The 27,159-nt window shown below is 38.0% G+C and overlaps 1 protein-coding gene across 2 annotated transcripts in view; it reads left to right on the top strand.

Annotated features, from left to right (window-relative positions):
* Positions 1-27,159, top strand: part of corin (corin, serine peptidase) — a 106,945-nt gene that overhangs the window by 47,050 nt on the left and 32,736 nt on the right. For both annotated transcript variants that reach the window (XM_031895400.1, XM_004911209.4), the window contains exons 3-7: positions 3,524-3,946; positions 7,839-8,049; positions 20,537-20,718; positions 24,205-24,318; positions 26,788-26,895. In XM_031895400.1, coding sequence (XP_031751260.1) covers positions 3,524-3,946; positions 7,839-8,049; positions 20,537-20,718; positions 24,205-24,318; positions 26,788-26,895 — 1,038 coding nt within the window. The remainder of the gene's footprint in view (positions 1-3,523; positions 3,947-7,838; positions 8,050-20,536; positions 20,719-24,204; positions 24,319-26,787; positions 26,896-27,159) is intronic.

The following is a 27,159-nucleotide window of genomic DNA, read 5'->3' as shown; positions in this document are numbered from 1 at the left end:
AAGAACTGGACCCAGCACTGAACCTTACGCTACTCTCTTTATCAAAAAACATGTTCTATTTATGATAACTCTGTGTTCTTTCTCTTGGTACAAATTCTTCCACTTGTTCCAGTGCCCCTATTTATGTACTCATCTGTTTAAAGAAATCAAAACATATCATATAAACAGCTTTGCCCTTTGCCAGTTCATTACTGACCTCCGCAGGCTAAGTAGTTTAATTTATTTGGCAAAAACGACCTTTCACTTTATTAACTGTTTCCATGCACTGATTTTCTAACATAGTGTTCTTCTGCAGACACATTCCTTCAGCTTCCTGAACATACATCTGACAGCTAGAGTTTCACCATATACATCAGATTGAGCAATGTAATGTCACAGAGCTGAATTCATCTTCAGTAAAAGTTTGACCCATGCATGAAAATCATTAGGTTAATTAATAGATGCAATGTAGCCCAGAGTGAATATCCAGTGTCTCGTGTCGAGGGGAAGGAATCTAAAGGGGAAGTGAAATAGTTTTACCATATTTCTTTAGTGGATCTCTTTAAAGCAATAGCTTAGAAAATAATTAAATAACAATTCATGCAGATAGCAGCCAGATAAACACAAAAAGCATGAAAGAAAATACTTACTGTATGAATCTATCTTAGTCCTCTGAAAGTTTTTCATAATTAAAAGTTATTACTTCAATTTCTTTGTAAAAATGCATACAATACAGGTCTTTTTGCACAATGAAACCAAAGTGTGGTGAGAAGCTTGGTTGACCATTGAAGGCACTATTTGATTTAATGGTATAGAAATGGTATATAATGGTATAGAAATGGTATACAGAAAATCTGCTTAGAAGCAGAGTGGTACATTAGAAGTGGGTACATCTGTCTTTTTGGCCTAAGGGTGCAGTAGTGGGATGCAATTTAAAAAACTGATACTTATAACTAATTATGGCTTGTACTTTTTGAATTAAGTTTCATATTTAGGATTATGGCACAATGGGCATGTTTGGGTCAGCATTTTTTTTATACACTGCAAAATATAGCAGAAAAGCACCCAACAGCAGCATGTCCACAACACCTACACCTACAAATTCTAGCTGCACAGAATGGCAGATTGCCATATTTGTCTGGAAAGGCATTGCACAAATGCAATTTCTATGCAAATAAATGGTTTCAGGTGTTTTGCAGCTATGTTTTGGGATTTCAAAGCTGCCCATTTACCATTACCCTAAAGGCGAGAATCAGTTCAGGGAGAAACCATAAACTTCTAATCCAGGTCAAGACCCCCCCCTGGGAGATTGAATTACTGTATATCTGGTCCAACTGCCTGCAGTCTAAATTATTGCTGTTAATTTCTTTCTTTGAAAATATCAATATGAAATACCAATACTGCAAAACTGTTGCAAATACAGTAATACAAGTTTAAACATCTATGAATCTGGAATCACAACACATGAGAATAGCAGATGTGCCATAGTTCAAGAAGTGGTCAAGATCTCCCCTAATGCAAGTAAAAGGTCATCTTAGAGTACTCTACCATGTGCAAAGAGCATAAAAACAAAATACTGAATGTAACAATTGCGAGAGCAGTCTCTGCCCAATAACACTGGGTGGGCTGTATACAACACAGAGAACGTTATTCTTCTGGTGGCTTCAGCAGAACCGAGGCTGGCTGCATATCTTTAAGTGAGGATAAGTTTTGTGAGGAACAGTAATGTCTGTCTAAGAAATTAAATCTATTTACCAGAACACAATAATAAATAATGAAGACAGTTTTGCCTTTGGAAAGACTCTCTGAGGGTTTAGCATTGGCTGAACTTGGTGCAAGGACAAAACTAATGCAAGAGAACAATCAGCACCAGCCTTGAGTTTCTATAACCCACAGTCTATTTTGAGAAGTTATTTCAATTGCTTTTCTGTCAATTACATATTTTGAGTATGAAAAGCAATCACTGCACAACCCCATTTGAAAATGACACGGGTGGCATTTACTAAAGCATCATTTTTTTTCTCGATTTGTGGGGGGTTTTTTTGCATCAAAATATTTTTTAATTTATTATGCAACTAAACTGTGACTGTGAAAAATCTGAAAGCTGAAATACACCATCTAAAACCTGTCAAGACTATGAAGAAGTCAATGGCAGATGCCCCTTTTCTAACTGTAAGATCTTTTTCTTCTTTAGAGGTGTTCAGGTTTATTTGATGCTGCCAATTGTGCGACAATATGAAAAAGCCACAGTTTCCGTGATTTTTCTGCATCTTTTTTGGTTTGTGCTTTTTTTATCCGCATCTTTTGATAAATGACTGACATTTACTTGTGGCTTAAAAAAAACTCAAAAACCACGAAAATCCAAATGTTAATAAATGCCCCTCTTAATGTCTAGTTTTGCTGAAATGAGAGCAGTTTGTTAGAGCAGTGTAGTACAGGGAGCACATGGATTACAGCTATAGTTAGATGTTTTATAGAGCTAATGTCTTTTATATTTAGCTTTCTCTGATGAGAAATAAATATTTAGCACTGAGTGAGTGAGGGAGTGCAGATCAGCCCTCAGGATTGGCTCTTCTGTTTCAGAATTGGTAGCAGTGAATAGGGCCGATTGACTAAAGTGCGTTCAAACGTGTGCTATTTATAGCATGCGGTCAAATTTTTATTGCGTCTAAATTTTCGCAACAACGCACGATTCACTAAAAGCATACTTGCGTTAATTTACGTGCGACACTGCATGCGTTATTTTAGTCGCTAAGACTAGTTTCATACTGTATTTGATGGTACATGCGCTCATCAACGCCCCACGTATAAATAGTCGCCGAATATAAATAGTAGCCGCATATAAATAGTAGCCGCATATAAATAGTCAGCGCATATAAATAGTTGCCGCATATAAATAGTCATGCGAATAAACGCACGCCATATTAGCCATACACACCATTACTTGCAGAAAATTACTGTACAGAAAATGCCCATTTCCCTGCAAACTGGCGGCTGCATCACTCTGGGGCCAACACATACTTGAATAAATCCCACTGCAAAGTCCATATTGTGTTGCCAAAAGCTCATTAACTGTACTTTTCTATAATTACCGCCTGCTTCAAGTAGGTGTTAATTTTCACATAGACTAATGCGATATTTAGCTCGTCTAAGTGTTTGTGAATCATGCGTTAGTGTTATTTCGGCGCACAAATTAACGCATGCCATGTGCAACTTAACGCACACAGTAATACTGTAGCGAATCGTGCGTTCATTTTCGCATCTATTTTAACGCAAAAATGTCCGATAAAAATGAACGCACTTTAGTGAATCAGCCCTAATGTGTCTATTCATTTTTCATTCAATTTACTACCTGGTCATTAGTACTTATGAACCAGAGATAACAGTGAAATGAATAGCTGTCAGACAAAAATGTTAGTTCAAAACTCACAAAACAAAGACAGATGGAGCATATTTGATCTTCTGAAAACATGAAATGAACCATTCTTGCTTTTTTATGCTTGATTTAAAAAAGTTTTTTTTTATCATTAAATTCTCTTTATAGGTGTAATAGATAAAAACTGTTTCTACTTTAATAAAAGTGACTCATTAACACCCAACGTTGGAGTAGGATCTCCGCACATTCCTTTTGTTGGGATGGGGGACAACACGTCAGATGGAACATTACAAAAAGACTTGGATATGCAGCCTACATTAAGGAATATTCCTGCTACTCAGTTTGACCAAAGCTATATGAACTTCAGTGGAGTGAAAGAAACTTCACAGAACAACCCATTTATCCCTTTTACTCAAAGCACACTACCACAACACAGTGATAATGATAATTCCTTACTGACCAAAGAAACAGAACAAGATAAAACCCTACTAAGGACTACAAATGTCACTTCTAGGGACTTGAATGAGGAATCAGTCTCTTCATCAGTGAAGACAGTTGGACCGGAGAAGCAGGGGTTTGCAATTAAAGAAGGTATGTCAAATATGATATTTATATTTATATGTTGGCTTAAGTACATCCATGGAAGTTCCCACTGTGTTTATAGATCAAATGCTTGAAAGCTTCACTTAAAGAAGACTGGCAAAACTTTGCATATGCAGTAGAAAATACTCTGATAACTGTAGTGGGTGTTATTAGCATGCTCATCAACAAAATACACTTAAATCATGTAGACCCATGGCTTTCGGTAGTAGAGGGGCCATAACCAACAAGCAATCACAGAGTTAGTGTGGGGAAGTACAATGAAGATGTTATCAGTTATGTAAAATATATTAGAGAAGGATAAGAAAAAAAAGTTTGTATTAGCCATTTCAGATACCCTGTTGAACACTGGTATCTCTATAGATAGTGCCTGCATCATATAGTGCCACTAAAACCTTTAACACATGTTTGCTTAGTTTGCATGAGTACTTATGCTTGCAGAGATATATAGCATCTTTTTGGGAGAGAACCAGGAAGTTGTCCTTATAAAAAGATGTGCCATAAATTTTTTTTTTACTAACCATACAATCAATAATGCCATACTATGCCCCTAGTTTGCCAGGTCATGGCATTTGGATTTCTTGTAATGAGTTGGAAAGCATGGTTTTGTACGGACCATTACTGACCGAACCTTGAAAGCAAAGGGGAACCAATGATATGTTTTCACTGATAAGCATGCAGCTGGCTGAAAAAAGACAATCACTGATGCTCTGGGTTACTGCACTTTCCCAAAATTTGCCCAGTGTTTATAAATAAGCCCAAGTGTGTTTCCTTACATTGAAAAGGAAAGCAGCTGGCAGTAAGCAAAAGAGGTTTAATTTCTGCAATGTTTTTGAATAGGCCAGCAAGTAAATCCCAGGAATGACTCCACACTCATGGATACTGGGGGCATTTCTACTGGAATTCTGGGACAATTACTGCTGTGTGAAAAAAAACTTGACCCTACACCATGCTACTATAGAACTAAAGCCCCACTCCCAGAATCCCAGTGCTGCCCCACTGTATAGCCGCCTTCATGGTGAAATAGAGGCTCTGTCATTCTTGGCCTGTGTGTAGGACTGTGCAAAGGGCAGACATGGCAGTGTTTGGCATTATTTGGGTCAGATATCATTACTGTAATTTGGCTGTGCCTTTGGGCATATACTGCACTTTTTCACACTGTTTTACTTTACAAGTACTGTGGTACAGTGTAAATACCCAGGAGGAAAGGTATATATCTACCAGAATGCTCTGTGAGACATATCAGATGAGGCAAATAACAGGACTGGGAGACGCCAGAGAAATGGCTGTGAGGAAGCTTCTGCCAGGAAGTAGGAAGCAGGAAATGGCAGTGTTCCTGTAATGAGTTTAGTGAGAGATGAGGAGACGACACTTTGGGGCATATTTATTAAGCTGTGTAAAACAAAAAACAGAATAAAAAGCTGTGTAAAATAAATGGAGAAGAACGCTCTCAGAATGCCAGATTTTATGCCATTATTTTATGTAAGTTCCAGTGGAAGAAACAACTCGTACAAAAATTACACCGATTTTATGCCGTTTTTTACACAGCAAAGCCTGGCGATGTGTGGCGAATTTTCTTGCCATTTTTACACAGCATAATAAATAAGTTTGGTTAAAACCTAAGCATATTGTGGTAAGATTTATTATAGAGCAGTAAAGCATCATTTAGGGGTAAATATCTAAGAGATCTGAGCCTAAGGTTGCAGACCTGAACTTATTTAATGCTGCTGTCAGACAGTGCTACAGTGTTGCTGAAGTCCAATTGCCTTTCCAGTGTTTTTGCCATTATACCTGTGTAATTGTGACCACCTGGACAGTACTGTCCAACTTCTGCGGTGCCGAGGGCCGGAATTTCTCTAGCATACATGGTGAGGGCCGCTAATGGAAGCCAGTTTTGACCACTCCCCTTTTTGAAACCACACCCACTTCAAACCACACCTATTTTATCACAATGGTGGTAGCACAGCAAAATCCCAAATGCTTGGTCCTTACTGTGGGGATATCAACCATCATTCATATGTGAAAGAATTATGTCATATTAAGACACACCCTTAAATTCCATATGCCTTCTCCTCCCCCGTGGATAGCAGAGCAACCCCCAGTACATAATTTAATGGCCACAAACCCCTGCCAGGTTCACCTCCCACAAGCAGCATACGGCAAGCAGAGTATGGCACACACAGGCAGCACTCTGCCTTTCCTATGCTGCCTGTGTGTGCCATAATCTGCCTTCCAAATAGCACAAAATACCGGCACAACAGGATTTGATTTAGCGGGATAAACCCTGCTGATTTAATAGTAGCAAACCATGTCAACATGGTTTGCTACTATTAAATCAGCAGGGTTTATCCCGCTAAATCAAATCCTGTTGTGCCGGTATTTTGTGCTATTTGGATCGTGGAGGAGAGTGCCGACATCTCTTTAAATACTGTGCACCAGGTGGAACAGAGTGGAAAGGCCAGGGTGTGCTGGTAAGTGTGGATTGCCATACTCTGCCTTCCCTACCCTGACTGTGTGTGCCATACTCTGCCTGCCCTACCCTGCATGTGTGTGCCATACTCTGCCTGCCCTACCCTGCCTGTGTGTGCCATACTCTGCCTGCCCTACCCTGCCTGTGTGTGCCATACTCTGCCTGCCCTACCCTGACTGTGTGTGCGCCATACTCTACCTGCCCTATGCTGGCTGTATGTGCCATACTCTGCCTGTCCTATGCTGGCTGTATGTGCCATGCTCTGCCTGCCCTACCCTGCCTGTGTGTACCATACCCTCCCTGCCCTATGCTGCCTGTGTGTGCCATACTCTGCCTACTCTATGCTCCTTGTGTGTGCCCTACTCTGCCTGCCCTACCCTGCCTGTGTGTACCATATCCTCCCTGCCCTATGCTCCCTGTGTGTGCCATACACACAGGCAGCATAGTCCAGGCAGTACCTACATAGGTACCTACAGTACCTATGTCTGAGGTGTGAAGAAGTGAACAATGGGGGTGATTACAGCCTGAGCCTGAGGTGTGAACACTGCAGGGGGTGAACAATGCAGGTATTTAAAGGTGTGAAAAACACAGGGGATTACATTTTTAAACAATACAGGAGGATTACAGCCTGAATCTGAGGTGAGAACCATGCAGGGGGCCAGTTAATCTCAGTACTGATACCATTTAAAGCTTACTCAAAGGTAAGCCATCAAAGCAGCCAGACAGGTGGGGGGCCACACAGAGGGGGGTCGTGGGCCACCAGTTGGACAGCACTGACCTGGAGAATTGTGTCTGAAATGTCAAAATAAATGCAACTGCATGTGTGTCTGGTAATTAATTGAATGAATGTTTCAGCTAAAGGTGACTATACACCTTAAGAACCACCGTATGCTGGTAGATATTGGGCTAATCCACCCAAACAATTGGACTATAATTGTAGGCTGTCAGAAGAGGACTACATCAGCTTGTCCCAAGATTTTTAAACCTGTCAGATAGGCTGTCTGACAGGTCCCATACAAAGCAGATAAGCTACTTACTTGGTCTGAAGGAGCTGAATCAGGAGATCTCGTAATTTCTATGATTCTTTTGGTGCAACTCTGCTGTACCTATTGATGCTACCTGCTGGGGGAACCCTGAAATTATCCCAACACTCCCAATTCCAGAGTGTTGATTAGACAGAGTGGTCAGAGAAGTTAGGTGGTGGGGTGGTGCTTGCAGATATTTAATCTTGGTTGGAGAAAGGAAACATTTTATCAATGATCTGCAGATGCAGGAAGCACAAGGAAACCCATATTCTACTATATCCATACCAATCTTCATCTTTTTTAAAAAAAAACAAATTATACCTGTATGTATATAGAAAAAACAGATTATATATAAATTAAATGTGCCTATCTTGTTTCTTTTTTCTAGGTGCCTGTATAAACATTACATACAACCAATGCCAACATCTGCCGTACAATTACACAGTTCCCAAATCAGTGTATTCATTTGTTAAGAGCATAGAGATGGAAATGTTCCTCAAGTTCTTCAGCTATCTCAACCGTCTCAGCTGCTATCAACACATTATGCTTTTCGGCTGCAGTCTGGCCCTTCCCGAATGCTACAGCCATGACGACGAGAGGTATTATCAATGTCTACAGGGATTAAAACTTGACTGTTGGTTATTTTTGAAGTTAAAGCAGCCCTAGCTTGAATGGTTTGTACTAATTGAAATGGAGCAAACTATTGTATAGAAAGAGAACTTACTCTGATTCTAAGGTTGTATGTGGAGTACTGTACATTCACAGATCAGTACTGGGCCCAGTCCTTTTCATTAGTTTAAATATTTTTGTATGACACCAATGTTACAATAGAGCTGCTTAAGTATAGAAAGTGTAGGAGACCATAACATTTTGAAAAGGAACATGGTCAATGAGATTCTATGTAGATACACATATAGCCACAGCAATAAGTAAGGTATATATGAAATGTAACTTATTCAACCTAAGCAGCAATGGAAAAATATAACTTCTTATGAAGACACCTCCAGAGTTTTGGCACTCAACACTATTTCTCCTGCATTCTCCAGTATCTATGTTAAGGTATTGAAACAAGTTACTCCCACAGAGCAGTTTGCTAATAACACAAACTGTAAATCCGCAGGGGGCTGAACTTGTCTGAAGTCTGACAGCTTTAACTGGCATGTGACAGCTTTGTTTTTACTCTGGTTCTAATCTTTCTACTACACAGCTTTTTACAGCAGCTCAGCACTCAGCAGCTGTCTCTTTCACAGATATTTAGTAGGGCCTCCCTCAGTGCAGTAACAGACACCCACAACTAGTTTCCAGTCTACTAAATAATCTGATACTTTACAGTAAAGGCAATTTTACAATTTGTATATTGCAACGTTTTCCTTTGCCAGATCACAATGGAAAAATATGTTGTACAAAAAATTCTGTGGCCCCCATGGGAAGGCTGGAGACCATAGAAAAGTTTTGGAGGGCCACAAATGTCCTATTGACCTCAATTTGACTGATCCAAAAATCAAATTAAAAAAATAAAACTTAATTCACACACAGGCTGAAATATCTGTGTCTTAGTGTTGTGGACTAATGACAGGTATGGGATTCCTTATCCAGAAACCCATAATCCTACTAGGTTTATTTAACGATTAAATGATTTTTTAGTAGACAAAGTATGGTGCAATATTTCATAGTACAGGTATGGGATCCCTTATCTGGAAACTCGTTATCCAGAAAGCTCCAAATTATGGAAAGGCCGTCTCCATTATAAGCAAATAATTCTAATTTTTAAAAATGGTTTCCTTTTTCTCTGTAATAATAAAACAGTAGCTTGTACTTGATCCCAACTAAGATATAATTAATCCTTATTGGAGGCAAAACAATCCTATTGAGTTTATTCAATATTTAAATTATTTTTAATAGACTTAAGTTATGGAGATCTAAATTATGGAAAGATCCCTTATCCGGAAAACCCTAGGTCCCAAGCATTCTGGATAACAAGTCCCATACCTGTAGTTGGAACTTGCTCTATGCATGATTACTATACTATTGAATGACACAAATGAGCCAGTTTGAATCAGGACTGGATGATGCATAATGGATTTTCTTCGCAAACCCCCATGTTGTCTGTGAATAGTGTAACAATGTAGTTGGTATTACAGTGTGTCCGTTATTTTTACCACTGTGTTTATCTGTAAAGTTAGGGAGCCTTATTATTGATGATATAAACCCATAATTGGGTAGTGTAGTCTATGAAAGTATAGACTCCCTTCCCTATGTTTGCACAATTAGTAAAGAAGATTATACATTTAGACATAAAAGATACAGACTGAATATGTTGACTTTACAGTTGGAATTGTATGGAAGAAGTAGGCACTAAATAATCCTGCTTTGATAGGTGAGCGCCTGGGGGTGTGTATCTGTTAGTAGAAACCAGTTGGCGTTTGGTTACCTTTCCTATGTCCAGCTTGTCCTATGAACTAATGGTTCCGTTAAATTGCACCCTTTAATTTTACTAAGAGAAATCAATGCATACATTACTATGATATCTGCCTTGACTGCAGTAATTTAAGCTCACTAGGCCTCCTCTTTGAGTGGCACAAAAATCCTGGGAAACCTATACATATGTACAGAAAAAGATTTTTAATGCTACTTTGATAATATCTGTTTAGAGTTCACAGAATAAAGGCATTTCAGGGATGTGGAAAAATGAGTCATATCCATTTACACCAAATATAATTGAAAATTCTCCTCAGGCCATTTTTTCTGGACACATTGCTCAGCAGTTTATCTCTTTTCCGGCACTGCAAGATTTCTTACAGACGTTGCTAGGACTGTGCTCTTTATTTGTAGAAGCTCACAGTCCCCTCTGTCCTATGTAAAAACTGTTCTTTCACGGTGGGGAGCCTTTTTGGCTCAATCTTTTTCCTACCAGCTATTTTCTTGATTGGCTGATTAGCCTTCAGATAGGATCTGTAAGATTTGTTATTTGTGTTGTATACAGTACATAAGAGCATGTGATGCACCAGGAGAGATAGGACTTGTTAAATAGCAAAAGTATAAGTAAGGAATAATGCTCAGAATATTATTCTTTTATGATCACTAACATAACATCTATAATATTTAAAAACTACAGAAATATAAAAACAGCATTTCTTTAGAAACCTGGTAAATGTAATAAACTGCTATTTGTTAGTGTGAGAATTGCTGTAGAGATAGGCTTGTTCTGCTGACAGATTTACCACATGCTTTAGGTTCGCTCAGTATTGACTAGTTACTATTGGTTTTAAATAACATATGCTTCAATTGCCTTTTTGTGTGTATATTTATGTGGAGAAGATGGTTTCCGAGAAGGTTGCTGTGATACAAATAATAAATGGACACATCTGGACCTCACCATCCATATTGCGAGGGTCTGTTGGGAGTCATGAGGTGTGAGCATATGTCTCATTGTAGGACTTGCTCAAATGTTATACAAATATATTCAGTACCCATGGAGATGAAATAAAACTGTTTATTTCCAAATATATAATGTCAAATAAACAGGCAGTGATATCCCACAGTGCAGCTGAAATCAGTTGTTTGAGGATAATATTCCTGTGGAAAACATGATAGATAAAAGTAAAATCTCAGCTAAGGATATAACTTTCTTCTCCATAGTAAGGATAAAATAGTACTCCTGAGAAAATACGTAAGGCCACTGAGCTTATTCGCATCTGTGATAGCTCAGCAAAACCTGATCTCATTCCAAATGCAGGTGCAGTGCTAGATGGAGCCTTTATGTCTCCTCAGATCATTGATGCATTTCCTGCCACATCAGGGAACTGTCACGGGGGTAATAGCAGAGATGTCCAAGCTGAAGCCATCTAGCTCTGTTCTCCAAAACCCTACGTGTCCCTGGGCCCTGGGTGTAGTTGTTCAATAAACCAAAAGCACATGCCTGGTTACATTATACTGGATTCTACAAACACTGCGCTCTTTGTAATTATTTGTCCAAATATTATTTTGTAAACCCAAGCAACCATTTTTTTATGATAGTTTAGCCTCTGGAGCTCCATTGGAGCCATCTTTTTTTCTATTTATTTGTGCACCCAGAGTTATGGGATCTCCCACTCCCACTACAAATGCAGAGCAACTAATACCCAATATATTATCTGACAACTGTTAAGAAAAAGGCTAAATGTTATTTCATTCAATTAGATCGTATAAAGATCATAGCATGTACTGCATCACAAATGGTGTGTATTATAGAAATGGACCTGCCCCCCCCCCTAACTGCTTGTACATATTAGTTATCCATAGTAGAGTCTCCCTGAGTAACTCTATCACAAAATAATTCTTAGAGATTGTTATAGCTTAATTAAAACTGCTCAAATGGAACCCATATAATGTTTTAAAACCAAGATCTGACATTATTGTTTATTTTCAAAAGCAACCTTAAACCATGTTTCAAATGTCCCTTTGGTAATAAAGGAGGTGTTTCAGATAACAGTGACTAAAATTATTCTGTAATTCATTTAACATTTAAAATATCATAATCGTAAATAATGATAGGTGTGGGTTTATCGATTGCCCAGCAGAACTAATAGGCTTGGCTTCATCTAGATCCTGAGTTGAGTCTCACTGCACTTGTTGCTGTCCCATGCTGCTTTGTGTCTTCCATGTTTAGTGTTCCCATGGTACAGCTTTTGGAAACACTACTAAACTCTTATCAGCCTAACAACACAAGATAAAGTGAACACAATTAGAGATGGCAGGAATAAAGGACATACTATTGCAACAGCTTGACACATTGTTGGCTAACAGGAGCCTGCAGCACCATGCCTACTACAGAGGAGTAGCTACACTGGTATATGTTAATGGTATCTTTTTATAGACAGTGAGTTGTGCCTTCAATAGAGAGTGCATTTAATGGCCTTCTTCATCATCAGTAATGTCATGCAGCCCCTTCCCTGGACTGCTAGGCTATGCATCTTGTTATGGGATTATGACAAGATAGGAAGCTTGTGGGAGGTGATATAGAAGTTTGTGGCCAGCCGGCCAGCAACAGTCCAAGATTAGACAGTAATACCTTCATATAAGCCAACCGAGGGCGGTTAATCTCCCGGAAATGACTTTCCACCAGCAATAAAGTGAATCGCCGGTGGAAAGGCCTATGCGCCTCTTTGTTTTCCAAAGTCACACAAAGTTGCCTGCAGGAGAAAACTTTGCACAGCTTCGGAAAAATGAAGCAATGCATATGCCTTTCCACTGGCGGTTCACTTTATTCCTGGTGGAAAGGCATTTCTGGGAGTTAGATTGCCTGCGGTAGCAGAGATTTAACCACAGGCTACTAATCAGCCTAAGATCTTACACCAATGTCCAGAGAGTTTGCAGATCTCTGCATTGATGATATCCATATGGAAATAAAGTAAGGTTTAGAAGGTGCCATAACTTTCTTAAACCCTAAAGAACATCAATCTATAGTGCTTAAAAATGTACAAAATAGGAAGGAGGTGTCTGCATTGTAGAGCTTACAGTCTAGATGGGTGGAATCCATACACATACCAGGTACAAATAGGAGGGCAAAAGAGAACAAAGGTTTGGACATCGGTCCTTTAGTGCCAAGACTTGATAGGTAATGTTTTAGTGCTCCAAAAGGTAGGTTCTGATTTTCTTTTTGAAGAGATTGTTCCCTATGGAGGAATTCAGGCAAGGAATACCAGAGGTAAGAAGCAGCAAGATAGAAAGCTATGGCTATCCTCTTTCATGTACAAGCGTAAATAAACAGTGAAGGAATTAGTCTGAGCAAACAAACCATGCTCTTAAATTTTCTTTTATAAATAAATTGAAGAAAACACAACTTCAAAATGTTATTTATTTTCTTTTTGAGGCCTCTTACAACATCTCTAATTCCATCATATTTAGCTGTTTTGTTCTTTATTCCACCCTTTGTTTCTGGAAATGGGAACAGAGCTTTGAAAATCTTTACTTTAGACATGGTTCCAGTTTACTTATGTTGTGATTTATTAATGAAACTGGGTAACGAATGAAACCCGCTCCTAGTTGTGTAACTGCATTTGATATTTAGCTGAGGAACAGCAGCCTGTATTATGCTGTCAAGGACCGTATCCTGGTTTTTATATTGCCATGTAACGGGAACAGTAGTAAACTCTAAAAGGAAAGATGTTACACCGGTCATACAGCATTTTATGCATTTCCGTTGTCTGTGGTGTGTAGTAAAGGAGCCTTTGGGATGATTACCCATGAAATTCCAGTTTATAATATATATTTTTCACTAGTTTATATTATATTCAATTTGAAAAAAAATGACATCTGGCAGTGGATATTGGCATCATTGTCTTTGTAGTCGTATTTAGAATCTTTTGGGCTAAGGGGGCACTGTCCATATTGCATTTAAGTGCTAGGAATGTTATAGATTTCTTAACCAGTGTTCCATTTAAATCCCAAGGTTATTTAATGTTCCTCAGTTCATCTTATATATTCATTTTAGAGGGTAATTGAGCAGATTACTTGTTATGGTGCTTATGGGCACACCGCCACTGTTAATGTGCCGATTTCCAAGCTAGTGCTAAGGGCAAAGGATTCTTGAAGGTGAGTTAATATTTTTATTTGCAAGGAACTGTTACAAGGAAATTGTTCATGCAGTATGAGTTTTCTTCATATTTGTTCCATGAACATATGCTACAAATAAACTTTTAAGTCCTTTTAAAAATTGTTTTCCATATATATTGTGCTAAAATACTGGGAAGTACAGTTCACGCATGTGCCACGCCTTCCTTTTCTATAAATATAAATATGACAATGTGGTATCGGAATGATATATTATTTTTCCATGTTAGTCAAAGGAAAAAACATTTGACTCTTGAAGTCTCACTCAACACATTAAATGGCTTTGCGAAATTCTTTCCTTTTTTCTTTTGTTAAGTTAAAGGGGTTCTGTCATGGTTTTCATGGAGTACTTTTTATTTCTAAATTACACTGTTTACATAGCAAATAATTTACTATACCATTTAAATGTTATTCTTGAACCAACAAATGTATTTTTTAGCTGTAATATTGGTGTGTAGACGCCATCTCAGTGCATTGTGCCTAAGTCTGAGCTTTCAGAAGGAGCCAGCGCTACACATTAGAACTGCTTTCAGGTAACCTATTGTTTCTCCTACTTCCATGTAACTGGAGGAGTCCCAAGATGGACTTGGATTTCATACTATTGAGTGCTATTCTGATACCTACTGGGAGCTGCTATCTTGCTCCCTTCCCATTGTTCTGCTGATCAGCATCTGGGAGAGGGGGGGGATTTCACTCCAACTTGCATCTCAGCAGTAAAGTGTGACTGAAGTTTATCAGAGCACAGGTCACATAGCTGTGGCACCCAGGGAAATTAAGAATATGGCTAGCCCCATATGAATTTTCAAAATTAAATATAAAAATATTTGTTTGCATTTTTGAAAAACAGATTTCAATGCAGGATTCTGCTGGAGAAGCTCTATTAATTGATGGGTTCCCAGAGTATTCCTTTCAGGTTTTTGTGCTTATCCTACATATAAATAGTTATCTTTTGTATAATGTAAATAGATGCACAGTAACTTGACCAGTCTTACCTAACAAAATAACTAACCCATTCAGTCACTTTATTAGTTTTGTTGCCCTTGTTTGAACTCTTTCCACATTGTATGAACTGGTGCCTAAAACCATATGCAATGTTCAGAATGTGGCCTGACTGGGATGCCATTACATTTGCTTTCTATATCTGTGATCCCTCAGTGAAATCTCTCAAACCTGTATCCAGCACTGATCTGTGTAACTATTTCCATTTAATCAATTTGGAATTGTCTTATTTTTCCTTCCCAAATTATTTTGACTTTGTATGTTTTCCAACATTGATTTAGTGTATATGAAAACTGAGAGAAAATGAGCACTTATTGTTTAGGAATAGACCAAATTAACCAGAGCTTTAGGAATGAAGAGAGGCAGCAGAAAGTAAGGCAGAAAGCATGGCAGCCCACATTGAAAAAAAATGATACGGGTCAAAAAAAAAGTTTCCGTTGTTTCACAAATGTTTTGAAAGATTTGCGAAATTTTTGCAAAATGAAACAGGACAAATTTGCTCCTCACTAAAGGCAGCAAGTGAGGCAAGCAGCAAACAACAGCACAAGGCAGCAACAGTTACACTTTATATCAGTATTCCTCAGGCTGCAGCCCTTCAGTTGTTTGAACTATAACCCGCAGCGCCCACTCACTCTTAACAGTGTATTTTTTATTGATCTCAATCTTTTTTTTCTCTTTGCAAGGACCCATACAGGTTAATTTAAGAAGTCTGTGAAATTACAATGCAGATGCTGCAGTGAATCCAATCTGCCCAACTGAACAAACACTCACAATATGCCAAGTGAATTATTGTAAAAATGACTACTTACAAGTCACTGGTAGTCAAGAGGGTCCATCTATAAATTGCAATAGAATCTTCATAACCTTTCTAGAAACAATTTAAAAGTATGGTGGCACCAGTAGTATAATTTAATTTAATTATGCCAAAATAAAAGTACCGGTAGTACTTTATTTACATCAAGAATAGAAAAGAATACTAAAGCAGTCGCTCCTCTGGCGATGAGTTATTGTTTTTCTCATATACTGAAACATGCTGATCAAACTGGGTCCCACTGGGCACACTATACCCCTAATATCCATACAAAACATGCATTGTTTTCTAAACCATATATACGGCTCATATAATGTCCTTTTATATGATGCTGATACTGACAGGAAGTGAAGATTTATATACATATGTCTTAAGAGCAGAGTCAAAACATTGACTTAATAAATATTTGATTAACATTTGGATAAACGCTGGATTTGTTTTGGAGTGCATTGCCTTATATACTACGTAAAAATTCAGTGATAATAAGAAATACTAATACATCATAGATTCCTGTCATATATTATAGAAATAGCCGTCACAGACAGCTGTTATGGTGCTTTCCACTGTATAACTTTATTAGGACCCCAGAGGATTCCTAGGTAATACCAGTTATATTTACAGTCCCAGGAATGTTATATGGAGGTGTGCATTAAACATGTGTTTATAATAACAAGGCTGAGCTCTTCAGCCTTTGCAAGATTATTTCCAATGCTGTTTACTTAGAAGTAATGCTAATAAAGTTGTTCTCTTGCAACAATCAGTACAAGTACAGGTTTACTGGCTGTTCTTGCAAACACAGGGCCAAATCCATTATTTCTAAAGAGTCTAAAATATGAATATAATTTTGTTGTGGAAAAAATATGAAGCTGAGACGTAAAATGTCAAAATCCCATTTGATTTTATTAGTAGCACCCTGCACAGGAATCATTAAAGTCTTGCTGTGCCTGTAAGCCTTTATACTTACTGGTAAGGCCTGGGGGTGATTTTAATACCCATAGTCTTCTCAGGGACCATGACACACAAAGTGCTAGATGTTAAATGCTCTGTCCATGTGGTTTATTTGGAGGGAACAATTTGCAAAACATAACCAAAAAGAAATCCCTACCTGCCTGGAACAGAAGGGAACTCTTTACCCTAAATTTTGAGCACACCTTGAAGGACATGGAAAATGTTTCTTAGATAATGTAATGATAATGGAATGTAACACATTTGACTAAATCCCATACCCAGCTCCTACAATGCACCTACACTGTCTTGGCTTGAGATGGTGCAGTAACATTAAAGTTGAACTACTAAGAATGACAATTTTTGTAGGGAAAATGATATCCTTATTACATTCCAACTTTTCCTATAGGTTTCAACTTGAGTTGTTGTATGATAAACCAAAAGTTTTTCTTATCAAATTTAATCTAATCCAATATGGTGTATCAGTTTACTGATACTAAACATTGTAAGTTGTTAAATATATGACCCTCTCATTTGTGTTACCAAGTTATGATAGGAAACCTGTGAGTCTCTAGATGTTGTTAAACTACAGCATCCCAGGGGGTTTTGTCAGGGAACTCTTGGAGGTGTGTACCTGCAACACCCACTATTGGAAATATTTTCACCACGTTGTCCCCTGTCTGCATTGAAAATCCATTCAAATTCAGGGATGGTAACCCTATTTCCTTGTAGATTGTAAGCTCTTTTGGGCAGGGCCCTCTTCACCTCTTGTATCGGTTATTGATTGCTTTATATGTTACTCTGTATGTCCAATGTATGAAACCCACTTATTGTACAGCGCTGCGGAATATGTTGGCGCTTTATAAATACATGTTAATGTAATGTAATGTAATATTATCCCTATATAAGTTCTAGTGTCAAGGGGATGTGTGGTGAAGCATATCCACATGAGGAAGGCTGGTTTGGCTGAAACGTGTAGTGCTTGAAATCCTGCTACAAAACACTACAGTGATGACATTTGCTACTTCATGCGCTGTCTGGGTGATTCCTTATCTGTTTATAAAACACAGGCTTTGCAAGGGCTGTTGAGAAGCCTGCATTGACAGAAAGAAGGAACAGGTTATCTTTGGTGCAGCAAAGGAGACTCTGAGATAGATGAGTTCTGTGAGGAAGAGTGAGGGGGAAAATGCCCTTAACCAAGAATAGAAAGACTCTTCGCTGGCTGCAACAACTATTAGGAAGCTTTTACTTCTGGCACAAAACATTACAGAGAATATACTAACATGGGTCAGAAACCTGCTTGCATGCTCTACTTGGATAGTTATTATTCCAGGCTGTCAAACTAACAAATACACAGTACGGCAAGGTTACTACAAAATGTAATCCCGCCACAGTTTGTGTAGGATATGTACCTCTAACTGATTATATATTTGTTGAACTTATAATAATAAAGCAGCCTCCATTCACCCACTGACCCTTAAAAGAAAAATGCACCAGTAACGGATATAATGCATATATTCTCTCCTAAATACAGTATTCAGTTATTTATCATAAGGACAATGTACAGGAACAGAGATCATTCCCGCCAACCTGCATTTATACTAATCCTGTTGTGGATATGGCCGCCTGGAATTGATACTGACGTTTTGATTGCCATTTAGAACCAATGATTCCACCACTCGCATTTAATATTTCCTATACCTGCACCTACACAACTGCCCAATCTAACATACTTTACTTTTCCTTGGAAAATATTTCAATCCCGCTATTTTGCAGTTCGGACAGTACTATTTCTTGTGCTATTATATTGATTTGTTAAGTAGCATATAATAGGATAGGATCTTACCCTAAACCTCAGATATGGGGCTTCTCCCTTATGTCTGGCCTGGCTGCAGCTAGTGAATGTAAGATTTTTAAGTAAGGGAATTCTGTGGAAAGAATTCTGACCTCCATCGACATGCATCGAGTTGGCTTCAAGGTCACCACAAGGAAAGCTGTAAAAACTGCAATTTTATCCGAGGTAATTACACTGTACATTTGTTTACTGTAATTGCCATAACAAACTGCCATCTCAGTTGAAGATTAGGATTAGAACTGGTTTTGAAGAAATTAACATAGTAGTATTTAGTAATGCATAGCTGCTCCATGCCAAATGGCCCCATCTTGCTCAATTTCCATGCTCCATTTGGGTCACTCTAGCAGGTTACTCCCTAATTGGAAACACCCACTAATTATTAATAACTATTAAACTATTAATACGCCTTTTGATAGGCTTCAAACAATGTTTACTAAATAAATAACATATATATATATATATATATACATATCATGACTCTCAAACTCTGCTCCATTCCATACGGCAATACTGCATGTTCGGCAAACTTCACGAATGAATTCCTTCTCTACATGGAAATTAATGTTTGCCTCTGTAGAAATATGAGTGACTGCCAGTTATACATTTTTTTTAACCATAACCAATTTTTTTGCTCTGGAATTAATTGTAAATATTAGCAGCACACTGTGTGAATTCTGAACCGAATGTGTGAAAAAGCCAATATATACTGTATTATATAATCAATTCATTGTATTTTGAAAACCACATGTGTTAAGCGGCTGCTTCAGAGAACACAATGTGTGGGTTATTTCAGTTCTTTGAACTACACCAATATGTTTTCACTGGTATCCTTCATGAACTGGGTGGGGGCAAGCCATTCTCCATATGTGTGGGGATTCATAAGAACCCTTAGAGCAGGACCTTTGTATTTGGGTACAAGACGTGTCACTGTATTCAAGTTAGCATACATTATAAGCAGAACACCATTTTTTCCAGGTATTCTTTCCCTGTGATTTGGAAAAACCACTACAGCTAGTAATGGGTCATAATTCTTTCCTGTGTAATTGCTAGTTTTACCCATTGCACTTGATCCATGAAAGGAGAGTTTTATGTGGTGGAAACAAAAGAAAAGAGCTCAGGGTGAGAACACAGCTAGGCAGAAAGAACTAGGCACCCAGGAAGAGAACTTAACCAGGCAAACAGGTGTATAAATGTACAACATTGCAGAACTGTCAGTTGTCACTAAACATTGTTGGCTTCTTTTTTCTTTTTAAATTATAAAATGCGTAGTGCAACATGTTATCAGCTATCTGACACTAGCGAAGTGTCCATAACTCTAGTGCTATATCGGTTGTTGGCAAGGATGTACAAGGGCTGTTTAGCTGTCAGATGTGTCAAATAAATGTCGGCTATGACTGGACACTTCATTCACAGAACTTCACGCCTCACGCCCCATCTCCTTATAGCAGCTCCTAAGTGATAAGCAACTGTATATTGAACTTCTGTGCTGCTGAGCCTCTCCATTAGATAGCAATTCATGGAGCACTTAATATATCATCTAGCACTTCTGTAGGAGGTGATGACAATGTGTAACAGTCTGTCCTTGCAAGCAATGTTCATCCATCTGCTTTTAACCATGTGCTATTTATATTAATTGGGAATGCTAGTGGAGAGGGCTGCACAAATCAACAAAACAACTGCATTTAAAGGGCTACTGTACCATCAAGTGTAACACAGAAAGATTGTGATTAGGACAAAGGAAAAGCTAAGAGCGAAGCTGCTACTATGGAGAATGCCATTTAATGGAAATCAGATTAAAAGCATCAAACCCCTATTATAAATGTAGTATATTATTCCTTTAAGGTGTCTTAATCCTTATATTTTTTGGTTTTGTTTTTGTCTGCAGCCACCCCCTTCTGCCATGCAGATCGTTTTGTGAGGCAGCGCAAGAAGGCTGTGAGCCAGTGCTGGAGATGGTCAATTCTTCATGGCCGGAGTTCCTGAGGTGCTCCCAGTTCCAGAATAGATCAGACAACAACAACACCAGCCGCGTGTGCTTCTCTCCATTGCAAGAGAAAGGAAGGCAATGTATGACATTCTGCTATCATAAGCATATTTATCATTAATTACTTAGGGCAGCAGCACACCCTGTTTTAATGACAGTAATCAAAATGCCATGGATTCCTCACAGCTGCTTCCCATTATAGCACATTGGAAACGCGGTGCTTATGGCACACAGGTGCTAAAGCAAAATGATAGTACAGTGCCACCTCAATGCAAAATGGCAAAAAGAAATCTGGTTGATCACGGGACTTTATTTGGATGTCTGCTGCTTTGCTATTTGGTTGTACTTTCCCAAGTAAGCACAAATGATAATTGCATCCCTTCAACAGTCACACGTCCCATGATTCTACAAAACTCTATTAACTGCAGGATTGCATGACAATGGCATTTGTACTTGTGAAAGCATTCCTAACCATCTCAAACCAGGCATCACGTTCTGCTTACACTGCTGTCCTTAGGAATGTATGTCAGTGTGCCAGTCTGCTTCTGATTACAGAATGTGCCTGTAAACTTTTATGGTGCTAATACAAATTTTACACAGGGATTTAGGTCCACAGAACAAATTAAAAATGGGCACGGGGGAGCTATGGCTTAGGATGTTCAACAAAACAACACTGTTCCTTCTTCTATTTATTCTTAAAGCCTCAGTTTGCAATAATATGCAACTGGATATGTATCAGAGGTCAGGGAGTTAAGAGGGTAGAAAAAGGATACCGGGTAATAGCGTATTTACTAAAGCTCTGAGATTAGAAGATAGCAACAAACGTTTTGTTCAAGGCATAAATATTTGTTCTTGTGTTCATGGAATAACACAGAAAACGTTGAAAACAACAAGGAGGGCAGACTTTTGTAGTCTTTTGCTGTCAAATTGTTATTGCTGTCCTTTAAATGCATATTTGGCTCTGTAATTATAAGCAATAGATATTAAAGAGCCATTACAAAAATAACAATGGCTACACATTGTACACACTGCTTAGATATTTGTTGCTCTGCAAAAACAGTTAGATAAAATAACCCCCTTTCTTCTTTTCTCAGACACTTCCTGCCATTCCCCGGGTCAGCGATGCTCTGTGCTGAGAACTAAGGGGAGCACTTGTACCTGGGGCAATTGTGAATGAACCCCTATATGTACCACTGAAATTATATAACAGTAGTCAGCTCTCCTCCAGGCAATACTCCAGTTTCCAGAGGGCCTTACATGTTCTCTGCTGGAGCAGAGTGGACTGCTGCTACATTGCTTCAGTGGTACCGTAGTCAGAACCAGCAGTGCTGAAAATAGCAAAAGACAGATTCTGCTTTCAATAGCATTTTACAAGGGGTTGTTCAGTTTTGCGTTACCTTTTTGTATGTCATAGAATATCATATTCCTAGCAACTTTGCAATTGGTGTTCATTATTTATTTTTTATAGTACCGACATGGGATCCATTATCCAGAAAGTTCCGAATTACGGAAAGGCCATCTCCCATAGATTCCATAATAAGCAAACAATTCAAATTTTTAAAAATGATTTCCCTTTTCTCTGTAATAATAAAACAGTACCTTGTACTTGATCCCAACTAAGATATAATGAATCCTGATTGGAGGCAGAACAATCCTATTGGGTTTATTCAATATTTAAATGTTTTTTTTTACAGACTTAAGGTATGGAGATCCAAATTACGGAAAGATCCCTTATCCAGAAAATCCCAGGTCCCATACCTGTATTTGAATTATTTGACTTCCACTTCCAAAAACTACTACTCTGTGATCTAATATAAACATATTATTATTACTTTTAACTACATAACTTTCTATTCAGCCCCCCCCCCATTCATATTTCAGTCTCTCATTTTAACGACTACCTGGTTGCTAAAGTAAACAAGTCCCTAGCAACTAGGTAGCTACTGGAGAGCTGCTGAACAAAAAAAAATAAATAACCAAAAAAAACCCACAAAACATAAAAAATGAAAACCAACTGCAAACTGCTCAGAATGTCAATGTCTATATCATACTAAAAGTTAACTGAAAGGTAAACAGCCCCTAAAAAAAGTGTAATTAATGTGTGTTGAAAAGCTGAAAAAATCCTGAAAAGGGGTTTATTACCCCTTTAGTACACTTAAATATAGCTTACTTTACGAATATAAGGGGTGCCAAATTATCCAGCTATGTAAGTAATCCTGCCATTGTTTCGCCCAGCCTAGCAATGCTCTCTCTTCCAAATACCACCCAATGGATAAAAACATCTTTATTCAATCAGGATTTCTAATGAAATATTCAGTACTTATGCACAGACCGGCATGGGAGAATTTATTAGGACTCTTGAGCACTGTTAAAAAAAAAATAACTACCTCTACTGTCCAATATGACTTTATTTACTAAAGAATAAATGATATATTGTATTAACAGTACATTCCATCAGCTCTCTTTTAAAAGGCTTGTTTTAAGGTTTTTGCATTTATGACAGTATGAAAAGCAGATGGAATGTGGCTGGTGACTTTCCTGCATTTGGGTCAGAATACAATGTTGAATGCAATATACTTAGCTCTGAACATGCATTATATATATATATATATATATTTTTTTTTTTTTTTGCACTTTTATAAATGATCTTGTGTGGCTCCAAAAAAAGCCCATATAGTATTAGTTGTGCCCTCTGTAAACTCTGTGGGGCTCATTTATATACTAGCCACAGGGCTAGGTGCAAAATCTGGATGTAATCTGCATCCATAAGAACACCATACATAAACACTTGCACCTTTCCAATACAAAAACTAATGTTAATTTTATCAAGTGCCCCAAACTGTTACACTATGTCACTCCCACTAACACGTTCATCAGCACACAGCTGCATGGTATTCCTCGGAAAGTTTAGAGGCAACGAGCTTATGGAGTGAATTTAGTTTGTCTGGAAAAGGAAAATGCAGGCAGACATAGTTCATTATGTGACATGTTTATGAACCACAATGGCTGCATTTAAACCCTTTTCATTCTCAGAATGTAGAGTGTTGTTGGTACCCAAGGGAAGATGTTAAAATGAGGGGACCAACACCATGAAAAACAACTGAGATAAAGAACATGAGAAAAACCTGCATAAGTCAGGATGCCAAGCCTGCATCCTTCAGATTGGCTTTCAGCTACAATGCCATGGAAACTCTCATAAGCCAAAGGCTGAACAAAACCAACATAAATAATGTGGCATTTTGTCAAGATATTTTGTGTCCAACAAGACCCATCTAAGTCTTCCCTGGTCTTTGCTAAGGACTATTGGAAGCAATGTTGGAACTATGCTTTGACTGCTGTCATGTTCCAATGGAGACCTTTAGATTTTCAAACAGGGCCGGCTGATCATATGATTTATAAAAAAAATTCTGAAAACAGAAGCATACAAATAGAAAATGTGATGTACATTGCAGAAAAAGAGATTCAGAAAAAGGATTCAAAAACTTTTAGGCACTATTGTGTATCTTCCTATGTTATCCAACATATAAATAATCTGAAGTCTCATATATATTTAAAAAATTTCATTTCAGCTTTGTGCGGAGAGCATGACAGCTTCTTGTGTGCCAATGGAGTGTGCATACAGAAGAAACTAATGTGCAACGGCTACAATGACTGCGATGACTGGAGCGACGAGGTATATTGCAGTAAGTCACTCATTTTACCACTGACTTCTATGGTAAATCAATTTAATCATCATTCCAGCAAATATATAACTACGTTAATGTTGAGTGATAAGGCCATTTAGATAAGCATGAAGATGCTTCCTGCTGCAGGGGAGTTACTTTTTGTTATTCTGCATGGCTATTGCCAGACCCAAACAGTAGAGGGTGATCAAGGAAGGCCCCTTACATGAAACACAGCAATTAGTTTTAAGTATTAGGTTAATTACAGTATGTGCTCCAGGAATACTGTCATGGCAAAACATCAATTAATAGAGCTTCTCCAGCAGAATATTGCATTGAAATCTGTTTTTTCAAAAACACAAACAGATTTTTTCATATTTCATTTTGAAATGTCACATGGGGCTAGCCATATTCTTTTTTCCCAGGGTGCCACAGTCATGTGACCTTTGCTTTGATAAACTTCAGTCACACTTTACTGCTGAGCTGCAAGTTGGGGTGATATCACCCCCCTCCAAACAGCCGATCAGCAGAACAATGGGAAGGGAGCAAGGTAGCAGCTCCCAGTAGGTATCAGAATAGCACTCAATAGTAAGAAATCCAAGTCCGGCTTGGGACTAGGAGAAACATCTAAAAAAATTTACATTTTTCAATGTACCAAGATGCTAAATACGACAGTCATTTCTCTTTCTATCCTATTTGAACAAGCAGTTCTTCATTTTTGACTGATTTGTTCTTTCTGTCTAATAATGCGTCTTTGATGATTTTAACTAAGATGTATAATCCATTAATGAAGCTGTATAAGAGTTTTATACTTAGTGATGTATGTAATAACCTTACATGAGGCGAGCAACGTGGCAGCTTCCATAAATGTTTATAGCTCACAATATTTAAGTATTATGTATAATGTAAATATTAGAAGCGTGTCCAGTAGCTTTTTTATATTGTTTTCTAGGGAATATAAAGTAAGAGAGGGCTCTTCCGTGCGTCTTACACTTTGCTTAATATTTGTATTTAATGCTTTATTGCCTCTGTGATTTACAAAGGTTGAATGCTACTGACCCGATGCTGGATGGAAGTCCTAACAAATTACTGTCACGCTATGAAACATAAATAGGATGTCATTCAACTCAAGGAAAAAAAGCTGTAAAATAAATCCCTCAACGTAATTAACATGACAGTGAGATGTCTGCTGCTTTGTATAATGTCATCTCTGCCAGGCTGACTGTGAAAAATCGATTTGATATGTAGACACTTTTATTTAATCGATGACAAGAATGAAACAAAAATTTCAGTCAGATTTGTTTTCCCTAGTTCTTATGCTACTATTCTGCTGTCACTTTTAGGGGTATATTAATCATGCTGTGTAAACCGTGGGGTGAAGCAGAACAGGGTAAAAACATGCCAAATGTGCTCAGAAATGCACTTAGCCCCGGCATGTTTGATTCCTGAACCGACTGATATCCATCGTACATGAATATTAGTTGAAATGGGGGGCCACCCAACATCTCAAATTTTATGAGTTATGAGCTCTATAAACTCCAACAAATTGAGTTTGAGTCTATGGCTTGACTTTGCCTATGACAACTCCCATTGACTTCTATAGAAACACGCAAACTTTTAAATTGTGAATTTTTACATTCAAGTTTTCGGGTTTTTAGCACTTAAAAAATACCAGACATTCAAGTTTTCAAACTGTAACTCTGTGCAAAAACACTTGAATAAATCACCCCCTTAGCTTTAACTACCGTATTTTAATTAGGGAAGTCGATGAAAATATAAAAATGAAGGTATATTGACCCAGAGCAAGTTATCAGTAACACTTTTGTAACCATCTACCAGTTATGATTTTGATTAGGCCAAAAAATGTTGGATTCAGCTTACTGATAAAGCTATTGTATTACTTTTCTCCTAAAGAAGAAATTACTTTACCAGTGAAATGAACAAAATCAGTTGTACCAGTATAATGTGCATATGGTTAATACTGACCGGGCATCCCTTCCATCACCATCAGCTACCAGCAAGCACACAAACACACACACATGATTGATTATATATGATTTATTTTGTTACGGCTTTGACCCCTGTTCTATTTCATACAGTTAATCACTGACTTCCCCTCTTGCTCATATAATATGCCAGGAATGAAGTTCAGGTGCTGTAGGACATATTTGTTGGGTGATTAGGGGCATCTCGAGAATATGTGAGACGAGCCTTCAAGCCATGATTTATTTCAGCACTGACAGTACCTGGCTTTATCCTGCGGTTCCCAGTAGGGTGCCTGACTCTCTTCATTTTTGCCACTCAGAAGTTCCTGGGAATTATACAGCAGGAATACTTGGAATGCTATTACCTCCTTTACAACAAACTGTACTATGATCTGGCATGAGTTATGGATATACACCAAAGCCCCATTTAGCATGATAATCTTTCATTTTATGGATTCATAGGATATTGTTTTTCTGACAAAGGATCACTTTTATCTCCTTACAGATTGCAGTGAACATTTATTCCGCTGTAACACAGGGAAATGTCTGAATCACAGCTTTGTTTGTGATGGATATGATGACTGTGGGGATCTAAGCGATGAACAGAATTGTGGTATGTAATAGAGTTGGCTGCCAGAGACCAAGATGTTTTTGCAGCCAGTGTGGCTAAAAACTAATAATTATATAAAATTAAATTGAATAATAATGTAATATAAAAACCGGTGGGGACTGATACATTTTTTTAAAAATTTTACCTTAGAAAAAGATATGAAACAAATCACAATGGATTTCATAAACATATAAACGATATCTGGATTGCCCATCTCATTTTGTATAAAATGTATTTATGAGCAGAAATTTGATTGACACTTAACAA

This window comes from Xenopus tropicalis, chromosome 1, assembly GCF_000004195.4.
Source record: "Xenopus tropicalis strain Nigerian chromosome 1, UCB_Xtro_10.0, whole genome shotgun sequence".
Lineage (NCBI taxonomy): Eukaryota > Metazoa > Chordata > Amphibia > Anura > Pipidae > Xenopus > Xenopus tropicalis.
Note: the sequence above shows the minus strand (reverse complement) of the source record. Positions and strands in the feature narration are given on the sequence as shown.